The sequence below is a fragment of the Mustela erminea genome, chromosome 3 (assembly GCF_009829155.1).
Source record: "Mustela erminea isolate mMusErm1 chromosome 3, mMusErm1.Pri, whole genome shotgun sequence".
Taxonomy (NCBI): Eukaryota; Metazoa; Chordata; class Mammalia; order Carnivora; family Mustelidae; genus Mustela; species Mustela erminea.
Window position 1 is genome coordinate 99,598,152 of NC_045616.1, and position 23,979 is coordinate 99,622,130.

General features: G+C 44.8%; 1 protein-coding gene across 9 annotated transcripts in view; it reads right to left on the bottom strand.

The window, feature by feature from the left end:
• NSD1 (nuclear receptor binding SET domain protein 1) overlaps positions 1-23,304 on the bottom strand; it is a 156,256-nt gene extending 132,952 nt beyond the window's left edge. For 2 of the 9 annotated variants that reach the window (XM_032336900.1, XM_032336901.1), the window contains exons 1-3: positions 22,206-22,515; positions 20,951-21,064; positions 20,121-20,210 (exon numbers count right to left, since the gene is read on the bottom strand). In XM_032336900.1, the coding sequence (XP_032192791.1) occupies positions 20,121-20,210; positions 20,951-20,980 (120 nt within the window). In that variant the 5' untranslated portion in view covers positions 20,981-21,064; positions 22,206-22,515. The other 7 variants (XM_032336899.1, XM_032336898.1, XM_032336894.1 and 4 more) reach the window with 7 other exon arrangements.
• Positions 23,305-23,979: the final 675 nt, after the last annotated feature.

Sequence of the window (23,979 nt, forward strand, 5' to 3'; positions counted from 1 at the left end):
ATTTAGTTCATCAAGACTGCAAGATACATGATCAATATACAAAAACCACTGTATTTCTACATACTAACAATTAGCCATCCAAAATCAACCTAACAATTCCATTTAAAATAGCATCAAAGGGGTGCCTGGGTGGCTCAGTCATTAAGAGGCTGCCTTTGGGGCACCTGGGTGGTTCAGTGGGTTAAGCCGCTGCCTTTGGCTCAGGTCATGATCTCAGGGTCCTGGGATGGAGTCCCGCATTGGGCTCTCTGCTCAGCAGGGAGCCTGCTTCCTCCTCTCTCTCTCTCTGCCTGCCTCTCTGCCTACTTGTGATCTCTCTCTGTCAAATACATAAATAAAATCTTTAAAAAAAAAAAGTAAAACCATTGTACCTATTAAAAAAAAAAAAAAAAGAGGCTGCCTTTGGCTCAGGTCATGATCCCAGAGTTCTGGGATTGAGCGCCACATCAGGCTCCCTGCTAGGTGAGAAGCCTGCTTCTCCCTCTCCCACTCCCCCTGCTTGTGTTCCCTTTTTCACTGTGTCTCTCTCTGTCAAATAAATAAATAAAATATTTTTTTGTTTGTTTTAAAGATTTTACCTATTTACTTGAGAGAGAGAGAGAGAAAGCACACAAGCAGTGGGAATGGCAGGCAGAGGTTAGGAAGAAGCAGGCTCCCCGCTGAGCAAGGAGCCCAGCACCCCAGGAGCATGACTGGAGCTGAAGGCAGCCTGCCCAACAGATGAAGCAGCCCAGGCATCCCTGTCAAATAAATAAATAAAATCTTAAAAAAAAAAAAAAGAAAGAAAGAAAGAAAGAAAAGTAAAAGAAAAAATAATTCTCTCTCTTCCTCTGCCCCTCACATACCAATAAATTAAAATATGGTTAGGATGCTAAGTGTTATGCTATGTGCATTTAACCACAAGAAAACAAAAACAAAACTAAAGAATCTCACTGAAACCAGCACATGGATACAATGGTGACTGGACTACAAATATAGTACTCTTTTAGTAAGGAGTGTGGCAATATCTTTTAAAATTATATGTGTATTTAAGTCCAATTCTTGAGTAGACATTTATTCTATAGCTGTCTCGCTTATTTGCATAGTTGTTTACTTAAGCAAAAAAATATATGAATTGAAAAATGCCCATATTCAGGGGTGCCTGGGTGGCACAGCTGGCTGGGCACTGACTCTTGGTTTCAGCTCAGGTCATGATCTCAGGGTTGCAGGATCAAGCTCCATGTAGGGCTCTGAGCTCACCAGTTTCCTTGTTCTTCTCCCTCTCCCTCCCCCTCTGCCCCTCCCTACACTCCTGTTGTTTCACTCTAAAATAAGTAAAATCTTAAAAGACAAAAAAAAAGCATGGGGTGCCTGGGTGGCTCAGTGGGTTAAAGCCTCTGCCTTGGGCTCGGGTCATGATCCCAGGGTCCTGGGATGGAGCCCCACATCTGGCTCTCTGCTCAGCAGGGAGCCTGCTTCCTCCTCTCTCTCTCTCTGTCGCTGCCTGCCTCTCTGCCTATTTGTGATTCAATCTGTCAAATAAATAAATAAAATCTTAAAAAAAAAAAAAAGCGAATGCCCATATTCATACAATAGCATAGAATCCAGGTGTAAAAAATAATGAGAGAACTAGGGCTCTTGGGTGGCTCAGTCAGTTGAGCATCTGCTTTCAGCTCAGGTCATAATCCCGGAGTCCTAGGATCAAGCCCTGCATCGGGCTCCTTGCTCAGTAGACAGCCTGTTTCTCCCTCTCCTCCCCACTTGTGCTCTTTCTCCCTGTGTCTCTCTCATAAATACAATCTTAGAAAAAAGAAGGAGAGAACTACGTCATAAAATGGAAAGATTTTGAGGCACCTGGCTGGCTTTTGATCTCGGGGTTGTATGAGCCCTACTCTGCATATAGAGATTACTTACTTAAAAATAATTTTTTAAGAACACATCTAGTTATCTGAAAGAGAGAGAGAGTGCAAGTGCAAAAGAGCACAAGCAGGGGGAGTAGTAGGAACGGGAGAAGCAGGCTGCAAGGGCTCCATCCCAGTACCCTGGGATCATGACCTAAGCCAAAGGCAGACGCTTAATCAACTGAGCCACCCAAGCTCAGTTGATTTAAAAATAAAATCTTGAAAAAATAAATAAAGTGGAAAGATTTCAACAATTATTTAAGTGAAAAAGGTTAAATGTACATAACCTGATACCCCTATCATAAAAAAAAAGGGGGAAGGTGCCCCAGGAATTGAAGGTGCTAAATGAGCAGACAAAACAAGGTACAAGGGTACTTCGCTGGTTACCATTTTATATTATGCTTTTGAGCTACATATCTATTCAAAAATTCAATTCAGTTTAAAAGTAAAAAGTAGTTAATCACTGTCAATTTTGTATACTTAAGAGCTTTTCCTTTAAAACTATTCATTTCTTGTTGGGTAGGTGTGGTCACAGCCCCCTACATGGTACCCAATGAATCCCACATTTGGTATTCACATTCAACCCATGGTATTTCCCTCCCACATTATATCCCTTCAAATCTTCCTGCTTGGTCTCTCTTGGATCACTCACCCTGGAGGAAGCCAGTACATAATTGTGAGCACTGCTATGAAGAGCCCCACCTGGCAAGAAACTGGGGCCTACTACAGTCAGCCAGCAGCCATATGAGCCATCTTGGACAGGGACAGCCTTCAGATGACTGTATCCCAGGCTGACATCTTACCTACCTGTCAGACTCTCATGAGAGACTCTTGAGCCAGAGCCACCCAACTAAGCCACTCCAAGATTCCCTAACCCTCTGTGATATAAATGTTTATTGTTTTAGGCTGTTAAATCTGAAGGTAATTTGTTAGATAAAATAGATAACTAATATAGAGGGAAACATTCCCTCCACAGTGCTAAGAATTCATGTTTTCAAGGGACACCTGAGTAGCTCACTCAGTTAAGCCTCTGCCTTCGGCTTAGGTCATGATCCTGGGGTCCTGAGACTGAGCCCCATCTCAGGCTCTGCAATCAGCAGGGAGTCTGTTTCTCCCCCACCCTCTCTTTACTCAAATAGATAAAATCTTAGAAAACAAAACAGAACAAAGCAAAACAAAACCCTGGGGCACCTGGGTGGCTCAGACTATTGAGCACCTGCCTTCAGCTCGGTCATCATCTCAGGGTCCAGAGATGGAGCCCCAAATCGGGCTCCATGCTCAGTGGCAAATCTGCTTCTCCCTCTCCCTACCCCTCACACTCTCTCTCTGTCTCATAAAAAAAACAAGTAAAATACTTTTTTAAATACATATATACATGCATACTATTAAAATAGTTCAATCCTTTTGGGAAACCATACAGAAGAAGATACATCAAGACAAAAAATCTAATACAGATAATTCCACTATCGGCATTTTATCCTCAGGAAATAATTCCACAAACATTATTAGGATATTATAACTGGAAAGTAATTCCACAGATATTACCTATCAAGACTTTACTTACAATTCTAACATCTACTTCACCAAAGAACTGATCGCAGTGGCTTTATTACCAGCACTATAATACTTCTGCCTAAAGCTCTACTATGTGGAAAAAAAAAAAAAATCATTTTAAGGGACACCTGGGTGGCTCAGTTGGTTGGGCGACTGCCTTTGGCTCAGAGTCATGATCCTGGAGTCCCAGGATCTAGTCCCACGTCAGGCTCCCTGCTCCGGAGCTGGGGTGTCTGCTTCTCCCTCTGACCCTTTTCCCTCTAGCGCTCCCTCTCATTCTCTCTCAAATAAATAATATCTAAAAAATAGAAAAGCACTTTAAATGTAGAATTTTATTACCTCTCAACAACTACTCTGTAATTCTTTACAGGTGACAACATGGGTAGAGTGCTTATTCCTTGATATAATTATAAAAACAAATTCAACTGAACCAAAGGCAATGTTAGAGAAATACTTTTGGAGGTAAAATTCCAATGACAATTAGCATGGCACTATTGTCTATTATTTTTACTGAGTACAAAGATTAACTTGTACATCACCTACTTGCACTAGGGATCCCCAACAGCTCCAATTACACCATGAGGAGAAATTAAGAGATGACAAGGGTAATACACCTTCATAATTTACAAAGAAAGACTACCTTCAGACTCTTCCTGGTATATAAGGGAATATCATATAACCAGTAATTATTTTTAATTTACTATAATGTGTAAGTACAATTGTTCATACTCTTAAAATGGATTTTATCCTTCCAGCAATCTTTACCAGAGTATTATGGTATTTTATATAGCATGACTGGAGATGTGAAAAGCTTTAGAAACCTTAATAAAGTAATTTTGCCTAATAAAAGCAACCCTAAAATCTGTTTCAATTTATAAAAGGGAAACCACAAATATGTATGGATTTGTTCATTCTCTATCTAAAAGTGGAAGCAATGCTTAAAAATTATGGTTTGTATATAACCATTACAAAGAATGTAGATCATCTAGCAAGAACTCTCAAAACACAACAGCAAAAAAAAAAAAAAAAAAATCAAACAATCCAATTAGAAAATGGGCAAAAGAGATGAACATATTTCACCAGAGGATATACAGATGGCAAATAAGCACACAAAAAGATGTTCAACATCATTAGCTATCAGGAAAATGCCAATTAAAACCATAATGAGATATCATTACGTAACTATCAAAATGGCTGAACTAAAAATAGTGACAATACAAATGCGAATCAAAACCACAATTAGACATCATCTCACACCTGTCAGAATGCCTAAAACCAAAAACACAAGAAACAAGTGTTGGCAAAGATGTGGAGAAAAAGTAACCCTCATGCACTGCTGGTGGAATCCAAACTGGTACAGCCACTATGGAAAACAGCATGGAGGTTCTTCAAAGAAATTAAAAATAGAATTACCAGATGACCCAGTGCTTCCACTACTGGGTATTTACCTAAAGAATATGAAAACACAATTCAAAAAGCTATATGCACCCCTATGCTTACTGCAACATTATTTGCAAATAGCCATGATATGGAAGCAACCCAAATGTCCACTGACAGATGAATGGATAAAAAAGGTGTGGTATAGATATATACAATGGAATATCAGTCATAAAAAAAGAATGAGATTTGCCTTTTGCAACATGGATGGATCTGGAGGGTATAATGCTAAGTGAAATAAGTCAAAGACAAATACCCCAAGATTTCTAATCTTTTTTTTTTTTTTTAAGAGAGAGCACATCCATGCATGCCAACAGGGAGTGGTGAGGAGCAGAGAGAGAGAGGGAGAGAATCTTAAGCAGGCTCCACTCCCAATGTTGGGCTTGATCTCACAACCCTGAGATGACCTAAGCCAGTATCAAGACTCAGATGCTTAACTTCCTGAGCAACCCAGGCATCCCAGGAATTTAAGAAACAGCATAACAAAAGAAAAAAAGAGATAAAAGACTAGACTCTTAAATAGAACAAACTGATGGTTACCAGAAGGAATATGGGGAGGGGGAGTGGATTAAAAAGATGGATTAAAAATGGATTGAGAAGATTAAGAGTACACTTATAATGAGCAGTAAAGTGTGGAATTGAATTATTAGGGGCACCTAGGTGGCTCAATCAGTTAATCGTCAGAATCTTGATTTCAGCTCAGGTCATGATCTCATGGTGGTTGGATTGAGCTTGCCTAGGGCCCTGCACTCAGTATGGAATCTGCTTGAGATTCTCTGCCCTTCTCCTTCTGACCCTCCCCTCTTCCCCGGCTCTTGTACATTCGACCTCTCTTAAAATAAGCAGAATCTTTAATTTAAAAAAAAAAGAACTGCTGAATCATTATACTGTACCCCTGAAACTAATACAACACTTGTGTATTAATTACACTAGGGCACCTGGGTGGCTCAGTGGGTTAGGCCACTGCCTTCGGCTCTGGTCATGATCTCAGGGTCCTGGGATCGAGGCCCGCGTCAGGCTCTCTGCTCAGCAGGGAGCCTGCTTCCCTCTCTCTCTCTGCCTGCCTCTCTGTCTGCTTGTGATCTCTGTCTGTCAAATAAATAAATAAAATCTTAAAAAAAAAAAAAAAAGAAAGAAAGAAAGGAATGAATGAGAAAAAGAAAAAAGGGGCGCCTGGCTGGCTCAGCTGATAGAATGGGTGACTCCTTGATCTCTGTGGTTCTAAGTTCAAGCCCCATGGGGAATGTAAAAATTACTTAAAAATAAAAATTTTAGGGGCGCCTGGGTGGCTCAGTGGGTTAAGCCGCTGCCTTCGGCTCAGGTCATGATCTCAGGGTCCTGGGATCGAGTCCCGCGTCGGGCTCTCTGCTCAGCAGGAAGCCTGCTTCCTCCTCTCTCTCTCTGCCTGCCTCTCTGACTACTTGTAATCTCTCTCTGTCAAATAAATAAATAAAATCTTTTTAAAAAATAAATAAATAATAAATTAGAAATTTTAAAAATAAATAAATAAATAAATAAATTTTAAAAAACAAAAAGAAGGGTGCCTGGGTGGCTCAGTGGGTTAAGCCTCTGCCTTCGGCTCAGGTCATGATCCCAGGGTCCTGGTATTGAGTCCCACATTGGGCTCTGCTCAGCAGGGAGCCTGCTTCCCCTCTCTCTGCCTGCCTCTCTGCCTACTTGTGATCTCTCTCTGTCAAATAAATAAATAAAATCTTAAAAAAAAAAAAAAAGAAAGAAAGAAGAAGAAGAGGGGTGCCTGGGTGGCTCAGTTTTGAGTGTCTGCTTTGGCTCAGGTGATGACACCAGCATCCTGGGATGGAGCCCAGCATAGGCTCCCTGCTCGGTGGGAGGCCTGCTTCTCCCTCCCCCACTCCCACTTCTTATATTCCCTCTCTCACTGTGTCTGTCAAATAAATAAAAATCTTAAAAAAAAAAAAAAAAGAAAGAAAGAAAACAAACAAAAAGAAGGGGTGCATGGGTGGCTCAGTCACTAAGCATCTACTTTTGGCTCAGATCATAATCCCAGGGTCCTGGGACCATGCCCTGCATCAGACTCCCTGCTCAACCAGAAGCCTGTTTCTCCTTCTCCCACTCCCCCTGCTTGGTTCTCTATCTCACTGTGTCTCTCTCTCTGCCAAATAAAGAAAAAAAGAATCTTAAAAAGAAAAAAATAATAATAATGACAACACCAAATGGTAACAATGATGCAAAGAACTGCCATCACTCAAACAGTGCTGGTGAGAATGTAAATGATAGTCACTCTAGATATCAACTTGACAGCTTCTTATAAAAACTAAACATGTCACTACCATACAATTCAACAATTATAACTCTGGGGCATAAATTTATCCCAGAAAAATGAAAACTTATGTTTAGACAAAACCTGTCATATACAAATGTTCATAGCACTTTTACTTCTAAAAGCCAAAAGCTGGAATAAGGCCAGATGTCCTTTAACAGGTCCATGGTTAAACTGTGGTATATCCAGGATCTGTGGACTCCTACTAAGGAATAAAAAGGAATAAAATATTGATACACTTAAACTAATGAACCTCCAGGGACTTATATGTATAAGAGAAAAAACCCAGTCCCAAAAAATATATACTGTATGAACCATTTATGTAACATTTTTGAAATAAAAAAATCTTACAAAGGACAGATTTAGTAGTTAGCAAAGGCTGAAAAAGGAGCTTCAAGAAAGGAGATGGTGGGGCGCCTGGGTGGCTCAGTGGGTTAAAGCCTCTGCCTTCGGCTCAGGTCATGATCCCAGGGTCCTGGGATCGAGCCCCGCATCGGGCTGTCTGCTCCGCAGAGAGCCTGCTTCCTCCTCTCTCTGCCTGCCTCTCTGCCTATTTGTGATCTCTGTCAAATAAATAAATAAAATCCTTAAAAAAAAAAAAAAAAAGAAAGGAGATGGTTATGATACAAAAGGACCAGAGGAGAGATCCTGTGGTGTTAAAACTATTCAGTATCTTGACTGTGGTGGTACATATATGAACCTATACAGGTGAGAAAAATGTAAGAAACTTAACATATATATATTGTATATATTATGCATTACATATAATGAGGACAGGTATAACTGGAGACATCTGGTACAGGTCTTTTTAGAAAAATGGAACTTCCTTTTGGGGGAAAAAAAAAAAACCAATAACATGAAAAACAAAAACTGGGACACCTGAACATGATTGGTGGATTACAACACCAATATCCTCATTATAATATTAAATGTCTTCACAGAACATTAGCATTGCAAAACCAGGCGAAATATATGAGATCACTTTGTATTAATTTCTTAAAATTGTAAACCTACATTTATCTCAGTAAAAATTTCAATAATAGGGGCGCCTGGGTGGCTCAGTGGGTTGGGCCTCTGTCTTCAGCTCAGATCATGATCTTAGGGTCCTGGGATCGAGCCCCTCGTCAGGCTCTCTGCTCAGCGGGAAGCCTGCTTCCCCCCTCCCCCGCCTGCTGCTCTGCCTACTTGTCATCTCTCTCTCTCTCTCTCTCTGTCAAATAAATAAATAAAATCTTTTTAAAAAAATACCCTTGGGGCGCCTGGATGGCTCAGTGGGTTAAGCCTCTCTGCCTTCAGCTCAGGTCATGATCTCAGGGTCCTGGGATCGAGCCCGGCATCGGGCTCTCTGCTCAACAGGGAGCCTGCTTCCCTTCCTCTCTCTCTGCCTGCCTCTCTGCCTAATTGTGATCTCTGTCTGTCAAATAAATAAATATAATCTTAAAAAAAAAAAATACCCTTAACATATTAACAAAGGTATTGAGTAATACATATTCAGGCCACTTACATTACCAAAGTATCTTTAAAAGGTACATATATAAAGAAAATTCTAATAGGACATCGAGTGCAAATGAGGAATATGAGGGGTGATACAAAGAGACTTTTACATTCCATTTTTGTTTAACTTTTTTTACCATCCTATCTTATTACCTTTCTTTTCCTTTTTTTTTTTCCCTGTAAAGATTTTATTTATCTGCTTGACAGAGAGAGAGGGAGAGAGAGAGATCACAAGCAGGTATGCAGAGTAAGAGGAGGAAGCAGGCTTCCCGCTAAGCAGATAGCCCAATTGGGGGCTCCATCCCAGGATCCTGAGATCATGACCTGAGCCCAAGGCAGAGGCCCAACCTGAGTCACCCAGTCGCCACCCTTTTTTTAAAGTAGGCTCCACACCCTGTGTGAAGCCCAACATAGGGCTTGAACTCAAGACCCTGAGATCAAAACCTGAACTGAGATCAAGAGTCAGACTTTTAATCGACTAAGCCCCCGACATTCCCCTATTTATTACTTTTCTAACTAAACGCTAAACTTCAAAAGGCTACACTTGAGATATTAAAAAAGTTAAAGAAACAATCATTCAATGAAAATCAAACCTACCACCACAAAAGAGATGGGATCTTCTATTCAATGGATTCCCGTGAAAACCAGAGGATAGAGATTCAACATTTATATACACAGCAATGACAAAGGACAACCAGCAAAAATGCAATAACGTAATGAAGTTATAACACTTAACAGATGGAGTACAGAAAGATCCTGATCCTACTGCACATTAAATTCTGCTTGCCAAGCAAAAATACGGAAAATTCTGATTATTAAACAGAAACAGATTAATGTCCTTAATTTAGCAAGTTAAAGAGAAGTATTTGGAAGAACAGAGAAGAAAGCAAAAATGCAGAGATGTATTTCTCAAAATTTATGACTAACTCTTCCAAATGTTTTTAGTTCTTGGTATATAATAATAAAGGCATTATTTACTGAGCACCTACTTCAGAACCAATACTATCAAGCTGCTTCACATAAATTACTTTGTTGCACACTCTCAAACAACCCTGTAAGTAAGGGACTAGCCCCAATTTAGAGATTAGCAACTGCGCCTCAGAGACTAAAGGGACTTCTCCAACTAAACAGGAAGCACAATACACACTCAGGTATCTGTTCAACAAAACCAATATGATTTAACAACCACAATTAGAAGACTCTAAGAATGGTGAGAAAAATGAATGATATTAGAGAGATACCAGATATTAGGGAGCTCAAATTCAAAGGCCTTTGAAATTGAGTGCATAAGGAGATAAAGTAAAAACAACAACAAAACAAAAATAAACCAACTCTTAAATTCTGAAATTTGGTAGAGTCCACTCATCACCTTCCTACTAAAATATACTCCCCTCCCAACTTGTACCACTGTACAATCCACTCTTTCTTTAATTGAGTCACTACAAAGAAAGCACCATGTTACATGTTAACATGCAAAGATGAATCAGACCAGGAAGATAAAGGCAGGAGCCATGGGTAAGTGTAAAGCAAACCACCATTAATAGTGTAGACTGGCTAAACCCAGGACACCCTGAGTATAGCATATGAAATTTCACAAAGTCAGGAAAGGGTCCATGGGCCTAATTATATGTTAGGCAAATCGGGGAAAAAAGTGAGGTATTCGTTGAAGGTAAAACTTTAACCAGGGACCTAGGATTTCTTATCTTCAAAGTCAAAGGTAATTTTGGGTTACAGAGACTGGAAAGAAAAACTATACGAAGATGGGCGGTAAAGCCTCATAGTATAATGGAAATGAAGAAAGGAAAAAATGGAGAATTTGTATAAATTAGAAATCCCATAATAGGGCACCTGGAAGGCTTAGTCAGAAGAGCAAACAACTCTTGATCTTGCAGTCAGGAGTTCAAGCCCCACGTTGGGTGTAGAGACCACTTAAATCTAAAATTAATTGTAAAAAAGTAATGCGGGGGGGGGGGCGGGGGGCGCCTGGGTGGCTCAGTGGGTTATGCCGCTGCCTTCGGCTCAGGTCATGATCTCAGAGTCCTGGGATTGAGCCCCGCATCGGGCTCTCTGCTCAGCAGGGAGCCTGCTTCCTCCTCTCTCTCTGCCTGCCTCTGCCTGCTTGTGATCTCCGTCTGTCAAATAAATAAATAAAATCTTTAAAAAAAAAGTAATGCCTGGGTACCTCAGTCAGTCAACCACCTGACTTCCGCTCAGGCTATGATCTCAGAGTTCTGAGATCAAGCCCCAGGTCAGGCTCACTGTTCAGCAGAGAGTCTGCCTGTCCCTCTTCCTTTGCCCCTTCCCCGACTCACGTGAGCATGTACACACTGGCAAGCATACTCTCTCTCTCTCCCAAATAAATAAATATTTTAAAAAGCTTAAAAAAAAAAAAACTTTAGGGGCACCTGGGTGGCTCAGTGGGTTAAAGCCTCTGCCTTCAGCTCAGGTCATGATCCCAGGGTCCTGGGATGGAGCCCCGCATCAGGCTCTCTGCTCAGCGGGGAGCCTGCTTCCGCACCCCCTCTCTGCCTGTCTCTCTGCCTACTTGTGATCTCTGTCAAATAAATAAATAATTTTTTTTTAAATTAAAAAAAAAAAAAACTTTAAAAAAAAGTTCACTTTGGGGCTCCTGGGTGGCTCAGTGGGTTAAGCCTCTGCCTTCGGCTCAGGTTACGATCTCAGGGTCCTGCCAGCGAGCCCCGCATCAGGCTCTCTGCTCATCAGGGAGCCTGCTTCCCTCTCTCTCTGCCTGCTTGTGATCTCTCTGTCAAATAAATAAATAAAATATAAAAAAAAAAAAGTTCACTTTAAGGATGGCATACAAGGCCTATCTTTATACTCTGTCTCCTGACAAACTCACTCCTCCAGATTCCTATCAAAGAATTTCTTGGCATTTGTATATATTATTCCTTCTTACTTACCATCATGTCTCTACTCAATTACATATAACCCCTCTGTGAAGTTCTTCCTGATTACTCCAGACATGCCACACTGCTGTATCACTAACACCAATTAGACCACTTAGTATTCTGTATTGTCACTGTTCACATTTGTCTTCCTTAAACAGTAAAGTTCCCTAAAAACACACACTACGGGGGTGCCTGGGTGGCTCAGTGGGTTAAGCCTCTGCCTTCGGCTGGGGTCGTGGTCTCAGGGTCCTGGGATCAAGTCCTGCATTGGGCTCTCTGCTGGGCAGAGAGCCTTCTTCCCCCTCTCCCTCTGCCTGCCTCTCTGCCTACTTGTGATCTCTCTCTCTGTAAAATAAATAAATTAAGATCTTTAAAAAAAAAAGACTATGTCTTCCCTTTTTTTTTTTTTTAATACTAGCAGCCCCTGACATAGAGGAAGCACTCAAATGTGGTTTGATCACATAAATGAGTAAGTTACTCCAAAGTTCCACCCTTGAAATGAACAGGAGGATGATGCCATTATTAACACAGAAGAAAATGCATGTCTGGCAATATAAGGGACAGTTTTGAACATGAGTATGACACAGGTGAAAGAGAAGGTGGGTTATAGTGACTAGAATTTCTTGGTCTGAAGCTCAGAAGTCAGGTCAAGAGCATTTTCACACAGCAGAGTAGCAGTAAAGTGAATACATGTAAGTGTAGGAGACTGGAAAATGAAAAAGAAGAAAAGAGAGCAAGCCGTCAAAGGATAGTTTAACGGAGTGGTAGTCAAATGCTGCCAAATCTAATATAGCACTGAAGTGTCATCTGTGACTTATAGAAGAATAGATACAGCAGACAGAAGGATATATAAAAAAGCCAATTCACAGAGCATTAAGGAGAGGTAAACAAAGTTGGTAACTCTTTAAAGAAATTCACCACAGGGACGCCTGGGTGGCTCAGTGGGTTAAGCCGCTGCCTTCGGCTCAGGTCATGATTCCAGGGTCCTGGGATCGAGTCCCACATCGGGCTCTCTGCTCAGCAGGGGGCCTGCTTCCCTTCCTCTCTCTCTGCCTGCCTCTCTGCCTACTTGTGATTTCTCTCTGTCAAATAAATAAATAAAATCTTTAAAAAAAAAAAAAAAAAAAAAAAAAAGAAATTCACCACAAAGGGGAAAGATCATTGGAGGGATTATAGGATACACACATTTTTACTTTAGAACAGGAAGATGTCACCCCATTTTTAGGCAGAAAAAGCGATACATTAGGTAGGGGCGCCTGGGTGGCTCAGTAGTTAAGGGTCTGCCTTAGGCTCAGGTCACAATCCCTGGGTCCTGGGATCAAGCCCCCCATCGAGCCCCACACTGGGCTCCCTTCTCAGCGGGAACTCTGTTTCTCCCTCTCACTCCCCCTGCTATGTTCCCTCTCTCACTATATAGCTCTCTCTGTCAAACGAATAAATAAAATCTTTTAAAAAGAGAGAGAGAGAGAGGGGCGCCTGGGTGGCTCAGTGGGTTAAAGCCTCTGCCTTCGGCTCGGGTCGTGGTCCCAGGGTCCTGGGATCGAGCCCCGCGTCGGGCTCTCTGCTCAGCGGGGAGCCTGCTTCCCTTCCTCTCTCTCTGCCTGCCTCTCTGCCTACTTGTGATCTCTGTCTGTCAAATAAATAAATGAAATATTTTTAAAAAAAATAAAAAAATAAAAAATAAAATAAAGAGAGAGAGAGAATAAAGACTCCAGAGGAAAAGAGAAAAGAATAATGAGTAACATAGGGTCCTCCAGCAAGGCGGGACTCAGTAGAACCTGAGAGGCATGGAGATAGGATCTATTTTCTTCTGAGACAGGAAAGGAAAAAGTAGAGAATTGCTGCGATGATGAGAGCAGAGGAAGAGAGTCCCTAAGGAATCATTGTCTCAGGCACCAACAAAAGCCTTACATATTATCTGCACTCACCTCTCCTTCTTTCCTCAAATGCAGACTCCAATTCTGCCTCCAATCCAGGCCACCCAAAAGGACTGCCCATTTCCCTCCTCTGAAATAATCTTTTGGATTATCCCACCCCCGCTTTCTTTCTACTGCTGATTCTGCCCAAGTCTAAATTTTAATTACAACTGCAACAGACTCCTGCATCCTAACGCTGCTTCTACTCTTCCCCAGCCTGTTTTCCAAACACAAACTTCATATCACTTCTCAGCTAAAATCCCTTGCTGGCTCCCAATCCTATCACTTTAACAGTAAATGTCACAGTCCAGATTTCTAGGCCCTTACCTGACTGCATCCATGCTACCCACCCAACCCCAACAAATACCCCTTGAAAATACTATATTCATTTAACTCTCCACATCCAAAATACATTTCTAAACCTAACCAAACCCAACCAAGACCAATTTAAGTTCCACTTCTTCCCTAAAGCCTTGACTACTCTAGGTTTCACTCATCTTTCCACTCAACTCTTTAACCTCTTAATCATCCACAACATATAAGTCAGTACAGTGGGTGATTTTTTAATACTTTATGAATCCCCAAGATTGTAAGTAGGGGATTGTCACACCACCAAAATACCTCTTTTTATGTGTTTTTAAAGGATTTCATTTATTGGGACGCCTGGGTGGCTCAGTTGGTTAAGCAGCTGCCTTCGGCTCAGGTCATGATCCCAGCGTCCTGGGATCGAGTCCCCCATCGGGCTCCTTGCTCAGCAGGGAGCCTGCTTCTCCCTCTGCCTCTGCCTGCCATTCTGTCTGCCTGTGCTTGCTCTCTCTCCCTCTCTCCCTCTGATAAATAAATAAAATCTTTAAAAAAAAAAAGGATTTCATTTATTTATATGAGAGAGAGAGAGACAGACAGACAGACATATTGAGAGAGAGCAGGAGTGGGGAAGAGAGGAAGAAGCAGGCTTCCCGCTGACCAGGAAACCTGACATGAGGCTCCATCCCAGTACCCTAGGATTATGACCTGAGCTGAAAGCAGACACTTAACCAACTGAGGCAGGTGCCCACAAAATATCTATTTTTTTTTTTTAAAGATTTTATTATTTGACAGAGAGACACAGTGAGAGAGGGAACACAAGTTGGGGGAGTGGGAGAGAAAGAAGCAGGCTTCCTGCTGAGCAGGAAGCCCAAAGAGGAGCTCAAATCCAGAACCTGGAATCATGACCTGAGCCGAAGGCAGATGCTTAATGACCGAGCCACTCAGATACCCCAAAAATATCTATTTTTAAATGGTAAAAAGTCTCCACTCAGGGGTACCGGGATGGCCCAGTCAGTTACATATCCCACTCTTGGTATCAGCTCAGGTCATGATTTCAGGGTCATGAGATCCAGCCACAAATCAGGCTCCTCTAAGCACAGAGTGTAGTCTACTTGAGATTCTCTCTCTCTCCTCTTCACTGTCCCTCTCCCCACCTGCACGAGCAGGTGTGTGCTCGCTGTCTAATAAATAAATAAACCTTTTTTAATCTCCAGGGGAGTCTGGGTGGCTCAGTCGTTGAGTGTCTGCCCTCAGCTCAGGTCATGATCTCAGGGTCCCAGGATCGAGCCCCACTGCATGCTTTTTCCCTCTGCCCCCTGATTGTGCCCTCCCTCACTCTCTCAAATAAATAAATAAAATATTTTAAAAGATAAAAAACAGGGACACCTGGTGGCTCAGTCATTGAGTGTCTGCCTTCAGCTCAGGTCATGATCCCAGGGTCCTGGGATCGAGTCCTATACTGGGCTCCCTGCTCAGTGGGAAGCCTGCTTCTCCCTCTCCCACCCCACTGCTTGTGTTCCCTATCTCACTGTATCTCTCTGTCAAATAAATTACAAAATCCTTAAATAATAAAGTCTCCATTCAAATATCTATGGACAACGTAGTATCTATCTCCACCTAATGAAAAACCTAGTATTATACTACCAGTTACAATTAAAACTGCAAAGAAATCTGGTGAAAACATGCTGTTTTTTTCTTAAGATTAAGGCACCCCAAGATGCTGTGTTTCTTAAAGTCAATGTAAATAAAGAAAAAAAACCATTTTGATTACAGGCAAGGAAAGGATAATCCAGGTCAACTACTAAATAAATGACAACTGACAATAATAGGACAGGAGCTTCAAAGAGAGACATGATAAACATCAAAGGATTAAGAAGTATAAGTGAACAGCAACAGAGGGAAGATAAAACAAGACTGATAAAATATCAGTTATTTTTTAAACTGGGGGTGTACATGGGAATTTCTACCATTCTCTCTTCTTTGGTACATGCTTGAAATTTTCCAGAGCCTACATTTCTAAAAGACAACCTTACTAAAACTGATTAAGTCCTTAACTATTTTGCAAAAATTTACCCTCTTTATGATCATGATGAGAGTAAAACAAAATAAAGAATCTCATCTTCCGGGGCGCCTGGGTGGCTCAGTCAGTTAAGCCACTGCCTTCGGCTCAGGTCATGATCCCAGAGTCCTGGGATCGAGTCCCGCATTGGGCTCTCTGCTCAGCCAGAAGCCTGCTTCTTCCCCCCTCTCTCTCTCTGCCTTCCTCTCTGCCTACTTGTAATCTCTGTGTCTGTCAAATAAATAAATAAAATCTTTAAAAAAAAAGAGTATCATCTCCCTATTGTACAATTTCACTGGACAATATTTCTTTTAATCTATTTGATTCTTCTCTTATTATAATAAACAGCTGCCATCAAAACCAAAGTTTTGTTTTAATTTTTTTTTTAATTTATTTATTTGACAGACAGAGATCACAAGTAAGCAGAGAGGCAGTCAGAGAGAGGAGCAGAGCAGAGAGCCCGATGTGGGGCTCGATCCCAGGACGCTTTGGCCCATGACCTGAGCCAAAGGCAGAAGCTTTAACCCACTGAGCCACCCAGGCACCCCAAAACCAAAAAGTTTTGATAGAGGTCTAAAAAATTTATTTTCAGCACACCAGGGTGGCTCAGTTAAGCAGCTACCTTCGTCTCAGGTCATGATTCTGGGGTCCTAGGATCAAGACCCACATCAGGCTCCCTGCTCAGTGGAGAGCCTGCTTCTCCCTCTCCTTCTGCCTGCCGCTCTGCATTTTCTCATTATGACATGTTTGTCCCCATTTTAAGTGGATTCGTTTTTAGGGATCTTCTTTAAATAGAGTATAATATATACATCAGACGAGCCTGAGCTAACTACATCCTAAGAGTTTTGACTATCCCTATATTCATGGATACCACCATAGTATAAAATCTCTATAAAATATCTAAGGTAAGAGTAGAAAACAAACAACTGCTACAAATCAGCCTAGTGAGTAAACCAGGCCCAGCAGAGTGTCAGAGACGATCAGAAGCCACTACAGAAAAACCAAGAGTACTGAGATAATTCTGATTTCAAGGGTTTTAGTCTTGTCTCTAATAATCTCAAGTGCCTTGAAGGAAGACCTGTCATTTGTGACATCCCTTTTTACAACAAGACTATGAAGACCCAGTGAGACAATATCGACCAAAGCACTTAATAAGCTGTAAGTTATTGCCTGTTTAAACTTGCAGCTCTGGGACCAACTTTCCTTCAATATTTAATCAAGCACCTACATATTATGAAGCATTGTACACCCAATCAAATACAAAAGCATCCAGTCAGGACGATTAACTATGACAATCATTTCACATCACTATAATCAGACAAAGTAACTCAAAAGCACATAAGACGGGAGCCTGGGTGGCTCAGGTGGTTGTGTCTGCCTTCCAGTCAGGTCATGATCCTGGAGTCCTGGCATAGAGATCCAAGTCAGGGTCCCTGCTCAGTGGGTAGTCTACATCTCCCTCTGCCCCTCCCTCCTACTCGTGCTCTCTCTTTTCTCTCTCAAATAAATAAAATCTTCAAAAAAAAAAAAAAAAGCACGTAAGGAGAAACTGATGAGGCTGCTTACTTATGACAGGACACAAACAGTCTGCTTATAGCTAGATATACCAAACAAGAAACAATATAATCTTGAATCATGTGTCTTTCTTTAATTCAAGACAGGGAGTATATAAACCTAGTAACTATTCTTACTGTTCCGTAAGAGAATCATTCTATCATAGTATCAGACAGAACAAAAGGACAAATAGCATTTGCTAATGATTTTCTAAAATTTCCAGCCCTGAGGAGCCTGGGTGGCTCAGTCAGTTGAGTGACTCTCTTGATTTCAGCTCAGCTCATGATCTCAGGTCCTGAGATCAAACCCTGCATTGGGCTCCGTGCTCAGTGATGGGTCTGCTTAGGATTTCTCTCCCTCTTCCTCTGCCTCTCTGCCTGTGAGCTTACTTATGCTCACTTATGCGCTCTCTCTCAAAAAAAAAAAAGAAAAAAGAAAAAAAACAATATGGGGCACCTGGGTGGCTCAGGGGGTTAAAGCCTCTGCCTTCACTTCAGGTCATGGTCCTAGGACCGAGCCCCACACCAGGCTCTCTGCTCAGCAGGGAGCCTGCTTCCTCCTCTCTCTTTCTGCCTGCCTCTTTGCCTACTTGTGATCTCTGTCAAATAAATAAAATATCAAAAAAATACAATAAATCTTTTAAAAACAAATAAATAAAAATTTCTAGCCCTGAGCATAAATCTATACCTGCTGTATCAATGTATCAACTGTAAATGGTCTGTAGGTATTAAGTGTGTGAACATACAGAATTATTTTTAATTACACCTTTCCCAAGCTATTTTGTTCAGCTGAATCTGCATTCTCAGATTGATTTGACTTTTTCAAATCTTCAGTTAAAAAATATCAAAGGCAAAAATCAAAGCTACAGATTGCATCCACAACCTTAAACCAAAGGCCTAAAATAAATAGGTTACTTGCCTCTTCAAGCCCATAAAGTCTTTAAGCAATTTAGACTGCCAGGAAAAAAAAAAAATTCTACTTATATAAGTTTTCTAACTCCCAGTTTAGATACCTAACGTATTGTCTATAGGCTCCAATATTTTCAACTGTTTATAAATGAGCCAATACTCCAGACATCTCTTTGATGAGAAATAACAGACATATATTTCTATATATATGCTTCTAGGGAATTATTTATTTCTACTGTCAGATCTAGGGTTTTATGTAAATACAAAGGCAAAACTATACACATAAAATAATTTCAACGTGAACCCAAGGAAAAGGGTTTGTCTAAACTGCCAATAGGTTGCCAATACAGCCTATCAACCCTAAAAAATACCTAGGACAATACAGACTCAAGATAACTACCAAAACAAAACAAAAAACAAAACAAAACAAAAAAGATAACTACCAAAACAAATTTTTAAAATCTGCAACGGCCAAGAAACCGAGAAGTACTAAAGCATATTTCATAAATGAATCAACAAACAAAAGTGACACACCCACATTCTCATGACTTTAAAGATCAAGGCTATCAAGGCTCTATGATAAAGTGAATGTTTAATGTACCCAAAACAACCACCCCATAAAATTTTTTCTGATTAAATCTTTAAAGATTCAGAGTCATCAGGAGGTAGGGAGATCCTCTGTGGTGACATTACAGATGACCTAACAATTCATCTGAGAAGAAAACAAAATTAGAATCAAGTATTTAAAGCTGAGGGCTATCTTTTAACAACTAAGAAGTTTGATTTTAAAGATTTTGAAACTCAGGGCGCCTGGGTGGCTCAGTGGGTAAAGCCTCTGCCTTCGGCGTGGGTCCTAGATCCCAGGACCTGGGATCGAGCCCCACTTCGGGCTCTCTGCTCAGCAGGGAGCCTGCTTCCTCCTCTCTCTCTCTGCCTGTCTCTACTTGTGATCTCTATCTGTCATATAAATAAATAAAATCTTAAAAAAAAAATGATGAAACTGAGACTGAAAGAAGTCAACTGATCATTCTGCTTACTGATCAAGAAATTCTACAAAATTTCAAAAAAGGACCTTTATCATTTATAGTACACAGCACTACCAAGTAACAACTCAAATTAGTTCTTCTATTTCTTCACACGTACACATAGCACACCTGCGTATACCTAAACTTCGAAACTAAAAACCAGAAAAGGCTCAAAAAAGCTCAAGGCTCTGATGGTGGCATTTATCTAAAGCACAGGATGCTATACCTTCACAACAGATAGTTCAGAAAAACTGACCTAGTTTAAATTTTGACTGATGTCCAAGGTCTCCTCATCTTAGCTACTTTCAATTTGTACCCAAAATGCACTCCAAATTGAAGCAAGAGTCACCCCATCAACTAAAAAAATAAGCCAAGCCTTGTGTTAAAAAAAGAACTCCAAAAAATTAATTGGTCCACCTGTGCTCATGATACCAGCAAGCCAAAGCATTTAAAGAAAAAAACAAAAAGAAAAAAAACCTAAACAAATGTATACCTCCATTTGAAAAATAAAATCTGAACTCAATCAAATGCCCTTGAAGTTTTAACTCTTAGGCAATCCTCGATGGAAACTTAACCCAGAAAAATCTGAAAAGAACCAAACTCTTACAACAGATAAATTTAAAAATCAAAGTAAAATTTCCCCAAAAAGCCTATCATTAGCAATAGGCTCTCAGCTGTGAACTGATAAGCAACCAAAAACCAATTAGTTACATTTCCCTTTAAGTTGCCTGTATATATACATTTATGTATATATTTAAGTTGTACCAAAAACTGCTTACAAATGGCAATTCCTGTGAAGTAGATGATGATGAAGTTCCAGGTAATTCTAGCATGTTTCCTAATGTACTGGTACTGGAGTCTGGATCATCCTGAAAAGATAAATTTATTGAGTTTAATTGCTCTTCTACAGTAATGTTTGTATCTCCTAGTGAAAAGGGGGCTGGGAGAAGGGCTGCTTTTTCATTGCTGCCGTCCACTTCATTTCTTTGCTTATTTTTCTGTGTTTCAGTTTGAGGAGCTAATGGCAAGAATGGCGATTTGACTGCACCGTGTCTACTCTCTGATGTGCTGTCTTGTTCATTTCCCATGGCCACGTCTACACCATTCTCTGATTTAGGCTCATAATTGCAGGTGGCATTGGTCTGAGTTTCCTCAAAGATCTCCTCTATACTCTCATCCTCTGTGACTGGCTGTTCTGGGTCCATTTCAGAATCTACATCTGCATCGTCCACACAAGTAAAATTCTCAAAGTGCAGAAAGCCATTCTTGATAGTCTTTGTTACTTTTACCTGGAGTTCGGGGGAGTTATTACAAGAGGGTTCCTGTTTCATAGCAAGTGCTGTTGGACCACCAGGACTCAAGGAAGTGCAAACAACTGGCGACTGAGCTCTTGAATCACTTTTTTCAGGGTCTTGAAAGGATTCTGATCCATCAGCAGACCCATTTACATACTCTACATTGATCATGGAGGCCAAATCCTGTAGTCTCCGCAGTGGAATGTAACAAGATGGAGAATCTTGTCCATAAGCATTTTGGGATGTTCCACTGGCAGTCGATAACTGCATAGTACACCCATTAAGTGGCTCAGAAAAATTGGATTGACCATTACCGAAAGGGCTGTCCTTGTCTTCAGGGGCATCTAAATTCACTGGGTTGGAAAAGGGCAGCAGACAATTTCTTCTAGATAGTTCACAGGTCTGATCCATCCTGCGCCAGCATCAACCTGGAATCCAAAAACAGCAATTAATCGGAGTTTACATGCCATTTGACTCTGATCTTCAAAATGGCAGCCACTTCTCAAGGCCTAGTGGCCTCGATGCCTTTCTGCTGCACTTCCATGGGCGGAAAAAGTTCCCCAGCTGACGATGGAAAAATGGCCTCGGTGAGCCTCCGCAAACTCCATCTTCCCGGAGCTGGGCAGATCTTGCCACATGCAAACAGCCCGTCCCTTTTTCCTGCACTGCAGACTGGTGGACAGTTGGGCTGAACTAAAATTAAAATCCCTTTGGCAGTAGAAATTCCTAAATCTCAAACAGGAATCGTCCTCCCCATCCCCCGCTGGGGGGGGGGGGGGGGTCCAGCGGCCGAATCTCCAAAAGGGAGAGGGCTGTAGGGTTCGAGGGGGGTCCCGGACGCTGCACAAAAACGTTACCCCCCCTCCTTCCTGGCTCGCTCGAGCGCAGCGGTCACAATAGCGCTGCACCCTGCGCCCAGCCGGCGCTGAAGCCCTTGCAGCGGCCGTGCCCAGGCCGCAGGCGAGTCGGCCGAAGCGGGTGCACCCCGAACCTCGCCGTCCAGACTGGAGAACTGTTCGGTCCACGGCTGCAAGGCCCAGGGGCCGGGACGCGGCAGGGGGAGAGAAACGGAGGCACCCGGTGAAGCCGAGTCAGGGCAGCAGCAGCTGCTACAGCTTGACAAACATGGCTGCTGCCGACGCCGCCGCCGCCGCCGCCTGCCCGGGCCGCGCTCCTTCCCGCAGCCGCGGCAGCACCTCCTGGCCAAGCCGAACGCACTCATCAATATTAAGCAGCAAGCAAAGTTTGCTGCAGGAGGGCCGCCGGCCCCGCGCCCACCAGCCGGCTACCTGAGGGGAGGCGGAGGCCGAGGTGCGCGCGGGAGGCCGGCGGGGCACGGGCCGCGCCGGGAGGAAGTTCGCGGCGGCCCGGCCGGCTAGGCCTGAGCCCGGCTGGTAGTGATGGAGGGGGAGGGGGGCCCGCGGCTACAACGCCGCGGGCCACCAACACCGCGCCGCGCCCGGCCCTCCCCCGCACCCCTCACCTCACGGCCACCACCATCTTCCCCGCCCGGCCACCTCCTCCCTCCTCCTCGCGCCTGCCCGCCACCCACCCCAGCGCACTAGTTACCGTGCCCCGCGCCCCCTCCCGGGCCGGCTGGGGGGAGGGGGTGACCCTCATTACACTGGGGCGCGAGCGGAGCCTTGGGGAGAGAGCGGAGCCGCTCGCCGCACCCCCCTCCCCCCGCGTCTCTCTTCAGGGGAGAAGGCAGCGAGCGCGACCTGCCCCGGCCTATTCCGCCGCCGCCTCCTCCTCCTCACACCCCCACCGCGCGCGCCCCCGCGGCGGCGCGTGCGACCCAGCGCCTCGCGCCGGCCCGCGTGCGGCTGGGGCACCGAGTGCGCGCGCACCCCTTCCCCCACCGCGCGCGCGCTCCCTCGCCTCACTCTTCGGGGTTCAGGGCGGGTGAAGTCGGGCTCGCGAGCGCGCCGCCCAATCAGCGGAGCCGCCGCTGCCGCCCCCTCCCCTCCCCTTGCGCGCCCGCTCGCGGCCCGGGCCTACGGGCCGGCCCGGCTGCCCGGGCGGGGCCTGAGGCTGGCTCCCCAGGGGCCTCGCGCGCCTCCCCGGAGTGTCTGGGCCTGCGGGCGTCGTGGGTGGCACTCAGATCCCCTAGCCTACCTCGGGGCGCTGTGCCGGCCCCGAGCTGCACACGGCTCCTGCACCCTACCCAACTCGAGCCCCAACCCCGGCGGCACCTGGCCCGGCTGAGGCCTGTCCGACCGCTCCGCCAGCCCCGCTAGGGCCCGCGTCAGTCCCGACCTCCATCTTAGGTTACAGCCCGTCTCCCCATCCACTGGGCACCTGCCCTCAGCCCGCTCGGCTCGGCCCGAAGCCAAGGCAACCCCCCTCCTACCGCGGGGCTCACCTGGGGGCTTGGGCTGGGGTCTTCGAGGCCTCAGGCCCCGAGCAGGCGCGGCCGCAGGTGAACCCCCTGCCCGGCCGCACCCCAAACCCACACCACCACCACCACAGACCAAGCTGAGCAGGAAACAAAATGGAGGCAGCAGCTCGGGTCTGCCTCCCCGAGCCAAGCTTGTGCAGCCTCAGGGCTCCCTTCTGCCGCAGGCCCGACGCCCGCGAGGCAGGGGGCTGGCTCGTCCCGGGCAACACAGGCAGCCGCCCTAGAGCAGCGCAGACAGGCCGGGGACTCGGCCCAGCGGTCCCCACAGCCCCTCACCCACCACCCTTTCCCTTCCCCCTCCCCCCCATTTCTCTCCCTCCCCCTGCCCGGCCTTGCGGGATGAGCGGCGACCGGGAGCCGGGTCGGGTCGGGTTACCCGCCCGGGCACTGCTTGCCCTGCCGTAGCCTCGACCGGGGGATGAGGCCAGGCGACCCCCGCGCTGAGCCCACCCCCCGCACCCGAGCCGGACAGCAGCCTGACAGCGCGCCCGCACCTCGGCCTGCCGCCGTGCGGCCCCCGCCCAGTGATGCCGTGTCCCCAGCCCGGGCACCGCCGGGACGAAGCTCCCTCACCACCCCCGGGCCCAGGGGTCCTCGCTGCCTCGGGCGGGGCGAGGGGAGCGCTGGGGGGAGGGGTCCACTAATCCCTGCACCGCCTCCCGCGCCTAGTCTGGGTCTGGGCCTGGCACGGGGACTCGGGCCGCGGCCGCGGGCGGGCGTCAGTAGGTGTGTGCGCGCGGGGCAGGGGACGCGGGCTGGGGGCCCGGAGGGGCCGCGCCTCGCACCGCGGACGCTGCAGTACTCCGCACCCAGGCAGATGGCCCTCTCGTGCCACAGCCACCCAGCGCAGGCCGCCGGCTCCGCAGCCCTGATCCCCCGGGAGCGCGCGCTTCGCCCCTGCGAGCCGGGCTTCGGGACCCCGGCGGAACTGCGTTGGGAGGG